This window comes from Corticium candelabrum, chromosome 13 (assembly GCF_963422355.1).
Source record: "Corticium candelabrum chromosome 13, ooCorCand1.1, whole genome shotgun sequence".
In the NCBI taxonomy this organism is placed as follows: domain Eukaryota; kingdom Metazoa; phylum Porifera; class Homoscleromorpha; order Homosclerophorida; family Plakinidae; genus Corticium; species Corticium candelabrum.
Window position 1 is genome coordinate 754,384 of NC_085097.1, and position 15,619 is coordinate 770,002.

At 39.7% G+C, this 15,619-nt stretch overlaps 1 protein-coding gene across 1 annotated transcript in view; it reads right to left on the minus strand.

Annotated features, from left to right (window-relative positions):
• Window positions 1–15,619, minus strand: part of LOC134189196 (DNA damage-binding protein 1-like) — a 32,204-nt gene that overhangs the window by 5,429 nt on the left and 11,156 nt on the right. Inside the window, exons 7-10 of the mRNA XM_062657437.1 lie at window positions 9,722–9,824; window positions 4,369–4,559; window positions 2,828–2,880; window positions 521–646 (exon numbers count right to left, since the gene is read on the minus strand). Of these exons, the coding sequence (XP_062513421.1) occupies window positions 521–646; window positions 2,828–2,880; window positions 4,369–4,559; window positions 9,722–9,824 (473 nt within the window). The remainder of the gene's footprint in view (window positions 1–520; window positions 647–2,827; window positions 2,881–4,368; window positions 4,560–9,721; window positions 9,825–15,619) is intronic.

Here is a 15,619-nt window from a genome sequence, read left to right on the forward strand (position 1 = left end):
TAAAGAAGCACTAAAGCACTACATCTTCATCGGCTCTACCTTGAATCCAATTAGTCAGAGCCAACAAAGAGCGTGAGAAGGGGGCTGGCATGGACTAATACGTGGGATTGTTGACATCTTGGAAGCATGCAACGACATTGACTGGCATGCTAACATCAGCGATAACAATGAGTTCGCGCGCTGCATTCCAATTGCCCGTCCCTTAGTCAGTCTGTCGTCTGTCCGTCCACAGACGAACTACTGTAACCCTCCTCGGGTTAATACAGGGTTGTTTGTGTAGTTGCTCATTATGACTCCATAACTATGGAACACACAGCTTAAGTATTGTTAAACACTCTACAAAAACGATTTCATGTACTTAGAGACACTACTGTCAGAAGAGAAATAATAACGAACACAATATAGTCTCTCTTACAAACTGAAAACATAATGCCAAGCTCTGTTATTCCTCTTTATACACATGGAACAACATAAACTCTTGTTAATAGACTACAGTACCAATTCACATAGTAAATGCCACCTTGTTTGTGATAACTTTCCAGCAAGAATTTCCAAGTAGTAGAGTTCGCAACCAACTGCTGCAACAATTTGTGTTGAGTTGCATGCAACAACACTGATATTGCGACCTGAAAGACTTTGCCATTCACTGTAACAAAAACAGAAAACCCCCACAGCATTACAAAATATTCAACACTCCTGATTATGGATCCTTCAATGCATGCCACCGCAACATTTACTATTTGCCATTATAACGTTATCAACCAACCTAACACCTATATACAAAGATGAAATGTCTGTCTGTCTGGCAAATACATATATTATTAAACACTTCACTATACAGCAGACTTTCACATATCTGACCCCTTTGAGGAATGGAGGTTGGGTAAGTGAAAAGAACGGATACGTGAAGAGTCAAGTTTCAACTGAGCGCTGGAGTTCAGTCTGCTTTTTGAGTCCCAGTATGTACATGGTCTGAACAATACGCTAATGATAAAATGATTGCACGAAGACGTAATATGTGTACTATATGCAAACTGCAATCCCCAAACTAATCCTAGAAGCCTCTATATCTTTCGTCACCATCACTGCACGTTGTCACCTTGCTTGTGCAAACGAGCTTGTGACATCATATTTACTTTGTGAAAAAAGTCGGATATGCAAGGGTGAGATATGCGAGGGTCTACTGTAATACATTTGATGCTAGGTGCTAAAATCCAGTGCGAACAGTATCTATGACCTAATTATGTAACATACAATGTATACAACTAACTAATCCCACAAAGCACGAAATGCCCTGGGTATAAAAAGGAAAAACAAAACTAAGTTGCAAAATGTGTCAGCAGTTCTATTGTCTCCGGACAGTGTAGATACCTTTCTTATCAAGGTCCTCATGTTACATTTCGTCTGTCTGTCTGTCAAACAGATAGGTCTTAATACACGAAGTTACATAAAATAGCAAGCATATGCTAAATACAACAGTTCACACTGTCCAACTAGAACACAACAAGCACACTCAGTCGAGCAAAAGAGACCTAACTGTCTCTGTTAAAACTCAAAAGTCAAAAGTTTGCTTGGGTTTGCTGCTACTAAGCCAGACGTCTTCTGCTGGATACTTTGCATTACACTTCTAAAACTGGACTGCTATACGCTTCCTTCAATAATCTGTTTGTCTGTCTGTCTGTCTGTCTGTCTGTTTGACTGCCTGTCTGTTTGACTGCCTGTCTGTTTGACTGCCTGTCTGTTTGACTGCCTGTCTGTTTGACTGCCTGTCTGTCTGTCCAACTATGTTTGCTACATCCTTCAACACCTTTGCTTTGATCTCAAACAAACACTGCAAGCATAATTATCTGATCATCCGCCGTGCCTTTACATTCTTAGCCATGCAGTCAAAATATACTGCAGTTTCTAGTTCGTAGCTGGGCTCCGTATTGCTGCTGGTCTTATTTAGGCCGGGTCCTGAAATGTTAACAGAAATAAGTGCCGCCGGTCCATGCCCATAACACGTGACAAACACACATACTTCTACTAGTGGTCAATACAGCTTGCATCGATACAGATGACTCTGACATAGTTTATCATGCAGACTCAGACTAGGAGATTTATCAGTATTCATGGTTACATTATACACAGTCTAGAATTCATATGGCTTGCATAATGCAAGTAGACTCCTCCAATTTACAAGTTGTCACTGCTGGGCACTATGGTATATCTAAATATGAAACGCTACACAACTAAGCACTAGTCAACCGTACAACTCAATTATCAAGAATGACTCAGTGCAAAACACTTGTACTCTAAAAATAGTCATCATGACATTCCCGAATAATGTAGTCGCTTTAAACAGGCACCTGTTGACAATAGTAAATACCATGCAGTAGCTGTCGCCCCTGTATTGCTGGTTGACCTTGTTTTCCCGCCAGGTCCCCAAATATGTTACACTAACTAGCAGCCAGGGCTACAAAACAAGGAAATACAGCGGTCATAGAAGTGCACAAACAGGAACCATCATATTTACTGCTGTAGGAAACTGTGGGTAAGCATTGCCTACTGCAGTTTGACTTGTGAGAAATTAACTGCATGGTTCAATTCTTATAACATGTACAAGCAACCACCTCTCAGCAATCATCTAGCGTGAGCAACTATATTTGCTTGGCACGGAAAGCTCTCCAATACATTTGCTACTGCTCTAAGTGACCACTTACCTAATGCAACTTGGAGCGTGTCCGCTCTAGCGACTAAACTAGTTTAAGATAACATGTATCAAGCTACAGTGTGTAAGGTAGTGTCAACTTCAATTTATAAAAACATTGCAACTGCGATTGCTCACCTCACCATCCGCAATGACTGCCTGTCAAAGAGCCTCACTCTTGCCTGAGTAACCTATACAACACAACTCACTGTTCATAATCAAATTCCAGTCCATAGTAGTGTTAGGCAGTATACCAGTATTTCTAGTTAGTCACAGTATTCAGGTGATACAGACATATTTGGTTCGGTGGCATGTCATATTGTGCATGTGTGATATCTTCAAATGGAGTCTGGTGAAAGTTCTGCGAGTAGCATGCAGGAAGAAAACGGCTCCTCAGATTCTGTCAGCCGCATCTAGGCGTGCAAATCAAAGCTGACAAAATCTCCTGTCTCGGTGCACTTGGATCTATTCCTGATGCTAATGGAAACCACAGTTGCGTGACACAACCATCTGCTGTGTTGCGAAAACTGTGTGTACATGAAATGCGAAACATGTTGCATGTACTTGTTGGGTGTCTGTAACTGGTCGGAACAAAGCTGTGTTAGGTCCATAGCAGTGTAGAACAAATTTGTCACTCTTCAAGAAACACATTACTGTACTGTAATGTAAATAGATAGTGTGCTGTAAACGATGCAGTGTAATCTATATAGGTAGCATAATGTAATAAGTCAATGCATACACGAGTGTGGGGTGTGTTTGAATAGCGACAAGTGTGTGATGTTCTGCTAGCTTTGCTATAAAGTAATACAGTGTGCGAGTTGACTCGTTTGATGCGACTTAGACTCATCCACAGTACAGTTACTGGGGAAACCGGATAAAATACAGGAAAACTTATAATGCAGTATGACGACAATATTGAAGTGTCATTGAAATTTTGATACTGCCCAACACTGGTCCATAGTATACAGGCGTTTCCTCAGGCCGTCTTGCCATGCTACTTTTTTAGAGTGTGTCCATTAGGTATCTATATATGTACAGGCAAAATGAAAGATGTATTTATGCTAGAAAAACGTGAAGAATGGCATGTAGACATTATTTTTGCTACTGCCTATCTTAGTAGGAGTGGTTATCAGTTAATTCATGTGTTGAAGGCATGCATATATCACAAGGCATGCATATATCACACGTCATACGACATGCACAATGGGACACTGTCAACTCGTATGTTGCCATGCACATAAAGTATGCAATAATAATCAACACGTGGTTTTTAGAAAGTGTATTGAGCACAGGCTCCTACTGTTGCTGTCAGCAAAACAAAGATCCAAAATATCTGACTACTTTGAATTGAATGAACCTAAAAGAATAGCTAAGGATAAACATCTAGATATTAATAGTTAGAAAATAATTAAAATAAAGTTTTAATCAATATCTGTTTAGATGAAGAAATTTAACAGTATTTTGGACTTGTTAACTTGCGGTAATATAATTGAGTCAGCGACAAAGTAAACAAGAGAGATAATCTAAATTTAGTAAGCAATTAATTGAGTAACTCTAAGTATTGCTACTTATTTTGCTCAACTTTCAATCACGTGCTACACCCAAAATTATTTTTAAAATTAATGAAACTAAATTACACACCAACACTACTAATCTTGGGGAAACCCCTGGTCACCAACCTGCAGTAGTTGATCTTCAACAACATTGCTGGCAAACAGAGTCTGCTCATTACTGACAAAGCCATCAATCTCTGTCTCCTCTAGTTCTTCGCCACACAAAGTGAGAACCCTTGTCTGACCCACAAATGTGAGAACTAGAGTATTGTCATAAACATTCTCAGAAGAGGAAGACAATCGTAGTGGCCAAATACCTGTAAGTCACAAGTCAAAGGAGGACCAACTTAACCTACAATTCTTGATGGTCAAAGCATAATTGACAAATGTGAAGACATTTGCATGATCCACAGAATTTAGTGTACCTCACTCTCTAATGTCAACTCACAATAGAACAGTAAAGAAAGTAGCTATAATGACTGTCTTTGTAGACTATGTACACTAACAAATACATTCAATGAGTCTTTTATTAACAGTACTGCTATCGTAATTGAAATGCTACACTTATTGCACCACTAGCATTTACACAAAATATCCTATGCATGAACACCCCCAATCAACAGTTACTGTTAGATGTGCTTCACAACTAGCACTACTTCACGAATAGTCCATGGGTCAAATCGCCAACGTATTCAAGCGCGTTCTCTCTACAGTCCACCAAGCAACTTTTGCTTTCAAATATGATCATTTTGTTTTCTATCTCACAACAACTGGTGCAGTTTGCTATTGTTACATCTGCTCCTTTTGTATTGTTCTAGACATTACTGTACCTAGTATATTCCATCTATGTTCCTCAAATGACGGAGCAACAATTTTGTTGCAAATAGCTTTTACATAGCAAACTAATAATATGCGTATGCAACGTCCAAACTCAGTTTATCCTGAGTTGAAGAAAAATGTGAGCTGTCTGCATCAGAGAGAGACTATATTAAGATCTTTGGGCCAAACACCTAAAAGGTGCTCAGTCATCAGGTAAATCCCGTACTGTTACTAAACGCTGCTCTCATGCTGCTTGTTAATTGGCAAATAAGTGTCACGGACAAACACTGACCTCGAATAAATGCCGCACATTATTTTGGGTAAATACTATTGTGATTTGATCTAAGACTTAGCTTTAGAAATATTAATTTCATACACTCAAAGTTTTCATTACACTAATCAATCTTAGCATTCATTTTTGACTCTATACAGTAATCATACATAATAGCCATAAAAACTGTGTGGACAAAGGGGCCAGAACCCCAATAATTTCCTGCCTTACATGTTTGACCTCAGACCTGGAAAACTTCTGATACCAATGAATACAGTGTAACTTTCCTATTGTTAGGGAGTATCTCATAAGTTCACACTTATAACCCAAGGTGCACATGCAGGAATGACCCCTGCATAAATTTTTTTGACGACGCAAACGCTACACTCTCCGGTTCATTCAAATGCACGCCCGCAGAAGTCCTGTGTGGACTATACCTATCGACGTCCTTCGCAACGCTTCTGAAGATTGACGATTTCATGCCGACTGAAGCCGCTCTTCATACGCTTGCGTTTCTCTCCAAATTCTGATTGCATTTGCACCAAATCCAACATACACGTTTCCTGCACCAAGCACTACAGGTAGTGTGCCGATTTCCACTGAAAAACGCGAGAAGAGCAAGATTCAGCACGCGTGTATAGCCATATATGGTTGAGTAAGTAACTGCAAGTGACTTCAAAGATTTTGCTGCCTGGATGGGATGCTTGATTTCTGTTAATTTTTCATAAATGGATATAATTGCACGAGATACAAGTTTTCATGAGAATTCTGTCCGGCTGCTAATTACTCAAAACGACCTACAAATGCATGTAAAAATACTTTAATGAACTAATATTGATAAATTCTCAGACCATTTTGACATTTTTGGAGAGCAACCAGTGAGCTAATCGAAGATTGAAAACTCACTGCTAATTTTTCGATAGCTACGTAAATTATCATTTGTCTTCAACAGGATAACAAGCTCTCCTCTATATTATAAAATAATTAATATTGATGAATTCTCAGACCGCTTCGACGTTTTCGGAGAGCAAACAGTGAGCTAATTCAAGAGATTTGCTTCTAATTTCTTGGTGGTTACATAAATTATCATTGTATTCAATGGGATAACGAGTTTCAAACTGATCATGACAAATGGGATATTATCTAATAGGATCCGTAATGGCATATATTCTATATTCTACTTTGAGATAATCGATCTCAGAACGGGATATCATTGAACGAGATATAACTCTGAATGAAATCCTTCATGAGAATTCTGTCCCGCTGCTAGTTCTCCAGAATGGAGTACAAATGCATGTGAACAAGATATACTTAATGATAAATTCTCAGGACAGGATACTCATGCAATAACATAAATTTGCAAACAGCATTGTTAAATTAATTAACTTATAATAATCTAATCTGCCCGTGTGGAGAACAAGCTAGTGAGCTAGTTTACTTAATAACCGAGCAATTTTTTTAGACGTTTGACCCAAAAATCTTGTTATACTCATATTCCCATCTGAACAGTATCTGATATCTGATACTTGCAATAAGACAACATTTAATGGGTGACATCTCCAATAGCAGATACAAACAACTGACCCCATTTATCTATGCTTCAAAGCTTAGGAAACTAAGATCTGTGATCCTGAGCTGCAGATACTATAGGTAGCCATATGTATCCCAAAGCACATCACACAGAGAGGCTTCAACTAACATACATCACATCTCAATCAGACTAACACATATCAGTCAAATCAAGCAAAGTCTACCCTGACATCAATATAGAGTCTCGTGCCAAGTTTACTACACAGTCCGTCAGCCAACGTCCCGTTGGACATCGCTTTTATTTTCTAGCGTGCCGGTCCGCACCCCCGCATATAGCTTCACGTGCTCCGCCACGGCGAAATACTCATTTTATTGCAATACATAAGATTAAGACTCTTCGGCGGTCCTGGAAGACATGTGTTACATAGTGTGACATACGGGCTCGTTGTTCTAACACCTGCGAAGTCAACAGTGCGATTTGAGACCTTGTTTGGGGAGAGGAAAGTTGCATGGTGAACGCTATGCTAAGCCGGAAGTGGCAACTCAACCACGCACTGCAACATCGTTGAGTCGACACACCACTAGACGCCTTTCTCACTAGAAGCTTGTCTACCGTGCTATCATCGTACGGTGTTGTCAGAAAACTAGATTCTTTGAGACGACCGTGTACTCATATCTATGAATGCCACTTGTTGTAATCACCTTGCATTACCGCTGATGCTAATGCCAGAATCGGCAGTGACTGTAAATGTAAGGCTACTGTACACTGTACAAGTTGTCAAACTACTTGCTAGTGTATTCTACTATTTAGCTTCTGGCTAATTAGATGTTGATATGTCTTGAATAGAATTGTCTGATGTAATACACAACGCATGTCTGTATCACAGCAACAAATTAGACTACTGAACGTGTCTAGTACAGTATATATTGACTGTGCAACAATTAGTCAACTAATCAATTAATTTAATAACTACACTGTATCTATTAATAATCAGCTGCAGTTACATGCCTTTATTTAATATTATTGGAAAATTGATCTCATTTGCATATACTTGTAGTACACTTACTCACTATTCCTCTGGTAAGAGTCTCTCTGATAAATTTATGGTCGTGTGATAGTGATATTTTGATAATAATTAATACTATGAGTGATTATTGTTCATATTTGTGACACAAGCAAGAGTTTGGGTTGATTTGATTTCAAGAGCAGGCACTACCCACTGTTTCAACTCTTCTTTCAATTTTCTGGATCTCTGCAGTGGTGCCACATCTAGCACAAGACTGGCAATCTCTTCCAGGATGAACAGTTTCTACACTTTTTCTCTTCCCCATATCAGATGCATATGCAGAGTAGGTATTATAATGCATGAACAAACAGTTCAGCCTCTACACCTCTTCAACATCAATCCCCTTGGCTAGTTATGACTCCTTATATTATCAGAACACTTACAACTATCAACAAACTCGAAAATCAATTTGATAAAGTTACAGAAGAACAGAACAAGAGAACACAAGAACTCATATTACAAAGAAGTAAAGGAATACCGTAACTCATTGAAAACAGCACGCAGCACAAAGAAATCTCAACAGAGTAGCGATATCCCACCTTATAAGACTGCTGAGGCGCAGAACCGTGGTTTCTACTTGACGATTCTTACTCCCATTACTGCACAGTGAGTCAAGTTTGGGGTCAGAAACCTCCCGTGTTTGTAGATGCACACCAGATTTTAGAATGCAGTAAAACGCGATCACATGCCCTCTTTACAATTTACTAGGCTGCTGATGAAAAAACGCCGTGATCTTCGTCTTAGTGTCCTTCTTTCCAGTAGATTTCCAAACGCAACCACACCAAAAAGGTGGAAAGCTCCCGGATATGAAAAAATAAATTCTAGCCTCGCCCCCGCAAAACCAGGCCTTGGCTGACGGACTGTACAGAACATCAAGATGATTAATGATTAAGACCCAAGCTGTGAAGTCACTAATGTTAGTCACCCATCTCATGCACAAATGTAGTGACTAACCCTGCAAGATCTAATTGCCAGGCACAGTATGTCAGTTGCCATTACCAACAAAAGTCTAAACCTCTTAATTTCAAACACTAAATAGAAAAAACTGATTTCATCAATTTAAGAGCGCGTTCTCACACAGTTGACGTTTGCATAACATTTGTGTTACACTGTTCTCACCTATTACATATATGTCATTTCCATAATGGTAATATGAATGTCAATGGTAATGTCACTTCCTACCTCTATTTCACTTTACCATTTACCATTGTTTTCACATTTAATACACCAGTCACTATCCACCCATGCATGAACAGCTTCATGTACTGAAATGGAGAGCACAGCCTTCACCAGTTGTAGATTACCTACTGGGCAATGTCATGCACCTGCACCTGACAACAAGTAGACTGTAGTCGGTGGTAGACAACTCCAAAGATTGAGTTCCGCACAAACGGTAAGTGTGAAAAAATTGGTTTTTTAAGACAGCAGTATGAGCAGGGCAATAATCATAGTCTTCTTTCTTTTTGATTACATAGAACACTGCCTGCTACTTTGTAATAGTGTGTGAACAGGCTTTCACACTACCACTGATTTTCACTTTACGGTAATGCTAATGCTAATACTAATGTAAATGTCAAGTACGTGTAAACGTGCCCTAACAGAAAGTTTTAGCCAAAACTTTGTCTGGACTTTTCAAGAAACTATCTGTTTATCAAACATACATCACATTTATACAGATTATGTTTGACAATCACACAGTTTCTAAACAGAGACAAGAAGAGCTCTGACAAACAATCTTAGCTGAAAGTTAAATGCTAAAATTGATAATAGATAGTCACATGACATGTCTAACCTTTAATGCCCTCCAAGTCAAGAGATGCATGCTCTTGAATTCCAATGCCATTTCTTATTACTTTAAGTGAGCCTTCTTTATATGCACCAGAACATGTGACCAGCTAAACACAAACACACAAAAACAACAATCACATAAACTTCATGTTATGCCAGTTAAAGTACTTGAGCAAGACCACATGCAGGTCAATCATGAGCACACAAACATATCAATAGATATATGTAAACAGATATATGCATACCGCATCCCAAAAAATTGTCTACGGAAAGCACGGAGATTTAGCACAGTCACAACACTTGCGCTAGCCAATATGACATCATTCGCACAAGATGCTGAACATTGGATGTGCAAGAGTAGGACAAGTGAGGATACACTGTAGTTTTCTACGCACTCACTTGTTAGTGTGTGTCTGATGTAAAGTTGATAAAACAAACAGACAGGCAGACAAAACAGACAAACAGACAGACAGACAAAACAGACAAACAGACAGACAAAGAAACAGACAGAGAGACAGACAGACACTTGTTCCACTTGTGTTTGAGCATTTTGGCCATTAGGGAGAACGAGACACCAGATACCTACAGGAATTACCAACCAGGTTGATGGATGATGATGGGAATAAGAATACTAAAGAATTCATGTGTTACTGGTGAAACCATTCTCCACAACGATACAACGTTGCAATGCTACGACTATTGCAAGGAAACTATCACGCCTTTTATCTATGAGTTCTAGCAATGTAAAGAACTATCATACTCAGTGTTGCATACATTAGTTTGCGACGTGTATTGACCCTATTGGATCTCTGGAACTTTAAAATGGTTTTGGTTGTAATAGCATCCATTATGACAATATATGAAGAGATAGACAGACAGACAGACAGTCAGAGGGACACAGACGGATGGACAGACAGACAGATAGTCTATTGCTAATGACACATCTTTGGTCTGCCAATTTGAAGGAAGAATGGGCATAGCGTTAAAGTCTTCTATTCCTGACAACCATTCTTTAGCAGACATCCTTAGTGACACCAAAAATCTCCAACGCAAACTAAGCTTGGAGCGTACCAAGCATACACTCTCAACATTTATACAAGGATTGGAATCTATGAGAGATAAGGCCCATCTGAGATCTCTGCAAAGGAGGGGTGCAGGGGCATGGTTGGATGCTATTCCCACTTCCACAAAGTTTGCACTTAGTTCTGGTGATTACCATTTGGCAACATGTGTGAGGTTGGGTTGTAGTATGCCACTGTCGTCTCATTTAAAGCAGTGTGAATGTGGTCGAAGGCTTGATGAACATGGTTTTCACCTCCTTACTTGCAAAACAGGAGGTGGCCCTGTTTGGTCACACAACGCCATCACTGGCGTCTGCGCTGATTGTTTAAGAACTCTTTCAATTTCTCATCATGTCGAGTTAAGAGATCGTTACGCTAACAGCAACGACTGACCAGACATTTCAGTTTTTGATGCTTGCATTGAAACATCCTATGATCTTGATATTGCACTGGCTCACCCTTGGAATCAAGACATAATTGAAAGAGCAGCAGAGCAAGATGGGTTTGCAGCACAAGCCAGAGAAGAACTGAAAGAGAAAAAGTATAAGGACAAGATACTAGTAGCAGGAGGACACACAAAAGTGATTCCTTTAGTACTGGAACACTTTGGGTGTTGGGGCTGGGAGGCTCACAAGTACCTCCATCAACTGTCCGAGAAATTGGTTGACGAATTTGGCAAGAAAAACGAAGGCCAGTTCAAGAATTATTGGAGGCGATGCTTATCAGTTGCTCTACAATCTTGTAATGCTAAAGTTTTATCAAAGAAGATCAGCTGTCAAGTGAAGAACGTTGACAGACAGTCAGACAAAAGTTGCTCTTTAATTATTTAGACAGAGACATCTATGTCCCTTTATGTAGTTACTAGTATGCAGTTGCTTTAGGAACATTTTATTGACACAAGTAATTAGCGGCTATTGCTATTGTATCGTAGTTCATGTTTGAAAATATATGTATTGACAGACATATATATGTATTGACAAACAGACAGACAGACAGACAGACAGACAGACAGACAGACAGGCAGACAGACAAAGAGACAGCCAGCCAGCCAGCCAGATAGACAGACAGACAGACAGACAGACAAAGAGACAGACAGACAAAGAGACAGACAGACAGACAGACAGATAGACAGACAGATGTTCATTAATTGCTTTACTGTGTTGCTGGACAATATTTAGCATGTACTAGCAAATTGCAATATGCAAATATGTGAATTGACACACAGACAGACAGTAGCTCGTTTGCATTTAGTGTTAGAAATGTAATGCAAAGTTTGTGTTTCAATACAGACAGATCGAATGCTCTAATGACTGGTGTTCTGAATGAAATGACATTCAGAACATCATTCATTAGACTTTTAGTAGTATTCGATCAGTATGTCTCAGTAGATGGACATTTAGCTTAGCAGTTTTGCCTATAATGTTCTTGTAAAATTTTGCTTTTTGTGTTCAATAACAAAATAAGACAGACAGACAGACAGACAGACAGACGTTAGCAGTTAGTTTTAGCATAGGGCTTGCGGGTTTGCTTGTTTGTTTTACAGTTTAGTGTGAGCGTACTAGTTTCAATGTATGAAAATATATGTATTTGACAGACAGACAGACAGACAGATACACAGACAGACAGACAGACCGACTGACAGATAGACAGATAATATATTCTCAAACACATTCTACTTGTACATATCCTAGGGTTTTAAATACAAATCAGTCCTTGCAAACAACAAAGTCATTAAATAAAGGACTTGACTTTGAATGTCAAAATCAAACAATCTATCTAAATCACCATGATTAGGTGACAGTTTTGAAAGTTTTCTAAGGATAACTTTGGCATTGCATCTTTGCAGAATTGTAGAAAATCTTTTCTCCAATACAACATGAACATGGAAGCATTAAAATTGGCTTCTGGATTTGCTGACTGTTGTGACAAATGCTGCAAAAATTCTCTGCCTTTGTGCCCCACCTCCCAAAATGTTCTATCACAGACAGAGACAGAGACAGACAGACAGACAGAAATACCAGGAAAGTCCAGAAATACCAGGAAAGTCCAGAAATACCAGTCAATGGTCCTGCCGGGTGGATTATGCCTCAACTTCGTGCCTCTAGTTACGGAAAACTTCGGTTGTTGGGGGAGACAAGCACAATAATTCCTGTCTCAATTATCTCAACTAAGTAAAAACATCGACCTTGGTAACAGTGACCAAGATTTCAAGTGCTACCGGAGAAGAAGATTCGCTGTAGCTCTCCAAAGGTGCAACGTAAAGGTTCTCATCCAGAAGATGAACTGCTCACGAAGCAAAGAAAATGACATTAGTGACTTATACAGTGTCCAATTGCATGCAACCTAAGTTGATAATTTTGTAGAGACCCGTGTGGGTCTAATTGATATATATCGGACTTTCGTATCTATAGCTTGTAATAGTTCATATGTATGAAATATAAAGATTTGACAGACAGACAGACAGACAGACATCTATCCTCATGTCTGTCTGATGTATTCTCATAGCAGTTCTTTGGTCTATCAGCAGGGCAATTCTATTGTTACTATTCCATCAGAGGAAGGAATTCACCAAGGAGACCCACTGGGACCTATTTGTTCTCAACTGGCATTCATTCGATTTTATCTGAGTTGCAGAACATGTTCCAGTCTGTCAAGGTTCTTGCATTCCTCAATGATGTCTTCTTGGCGGAATCGCAAAACGAAGTCTTGTCTTCCCTGGAGTTCTAAAACTTGCTTTCTCAAGCACAGGCCTTTAAAATTCTACATATAAGTGTGATATCTACTCTCCTACTTAAAATCCTCTGAATCTGTTTCTAATAAGGTTTCAGTATCTTCTGATGGTACAATTATTCTTGGTGCTCCCATTGAACAATGAGTATGTGTCTAATGTTTGTTGTCAATACGCGGAATCAGGATACAACTTTACAAACAGCTGCAGGAGTTGGGTGATGTGCAGAGCGCAGTGTTACTATTGAGATACTGTCATGTTCCTCGTTCGAACCATCTAGCACGGTCCACGTTCCCCAAATTGTTCAAACCTGCTGCTGAGATTCAAGATATGATAACTAGAGACAAGTTTTCCTTCTTAATGGGTTATAGCAATATTCGTGATAGTTCCTGGAAACAGGCCACTCTACCAGTCAAATTTGGTGGATTTGGTATGACTTCATGTCGTTATGTGTTTTGTCCTGCTTTTGTTGCTTCTTGGGTTATGCAATAAAAGAGTTACCCATTTGTTATCCTGACCTTCAACCTGCTTTGGATCTTTTGGTCAGTTCCAAAGATTATAGAAGATCAATACTAATGTCTTTGCATGAAGCTTGTGGTGACGAGAAAGATCTTACAGAGTTATTGTAAATTCCAACAAATTTACAATGCAAGCTGACTCAGGAGGTTATTGGGGCAGAGATATCTTCTGTGATCGAAACAGTTGTATGAGAGATGGAGCAAGAAAGAGCAAGGAAGCAGGAGTAAGCGCGCGCTAGTTTCTCGCAATTTTTGTTTGGCAGCTTGCTTGAGATCGGGTTTATCTATGCAATTTAATCAATGGCTGTATCAACCAGGTGATTGTTGCTCTAACCTGGATGGCTCGGAGTACCATCTCGTGACATGCAAATAGGGGTCCAGTTTGGACCCATGACTGTATTTCAAATGTTTGGTCTGACTGCCAGAGAAGCCTTTAGATGCATCACAGACGAAAGCCACGACATCACTACATAACATTTGACATCACCCAGCCATGGCAGTTTAGATTTCGATTCAGGGTCAAAAACAAATCTGGATGTGTTCTTGGCTTACCCATGGAGCAGCGAAGTTACATTCTCTTCAGTGTCAACAGAAGGAGCGGCATTGCGAAGAGAACAAACAAAGCAGAGAAGTACAGTAATAAACATCTCCCTGGTGAAGAAGCAGTCAGATTAGTGCCTTTGGTCTTTGAACATTTTGGACGTTGGGGCCAATAGGCAGAAAAATACTTACATCAGCTCTCTCTAAGGTCTACAGACGAGTGTGGAATGCCAACAGCTCACACTGTAAAACATACTGAAGAGAACATGTCTGTCCAACTACAGAAATGTAACTCGAGAATGATATACAGAAAAATAGAAGAACTTCAATATACATGTAATGAGTAGTTTTTGCAAGTTTCCAGGCCTTGTGGCCTAGACTCACGTAGCTAGACTCTTCCTGCCTACTTCCTGCTGACGAGAAAGGGTCTGGGGAAGTGCGTTGTATAGGTTTGTTCTGCTGTCATCATTATCCCACCGCATTCCAGTGGGGTAAAGAGGTGTTTAAATGGTCTTTAGTGAGCTATCAAACTTTCATAATGAACATGACAACACATGTGTAACAGATGTCATATCGTGATGCCGTAGTTGTTTTAGCGTTCCGATAACAACAACACCTGCAGCAGCAAGACTCACAGTTTGCGGTATACGTTTGTCTGAGCAACGGAAGAGCAAGTGTAGCTGAAAAACCGCCGTTAGTGAGGTGCGAGTGCAGTTGAAACACGACGACGACAACGAGCACGCATGCATCCATGCCATTAATTGCTCGTTCCAACTGCACTCACACCTCACTAACGGCAATTTTTCAGCTATGCCTGCTTGTCTGTTGTGCAGACAAACGAAGAGTGCAAACATACAAGTCTCGCTGCCGCAGGTGCTATTGTTATCGGAATGCTAAAACAACTACGGTGTCACAATATGACATCTGCTACATGCCTGTTGTCGTGATCATTATGAATTTGATAGCCCACCAAAGACCATTTAAACACCTCTTTACCCCACCACAACGCGGTGGGGTAATGATGGCAGCAGAAAAAACCTATATAAAGCACTTCC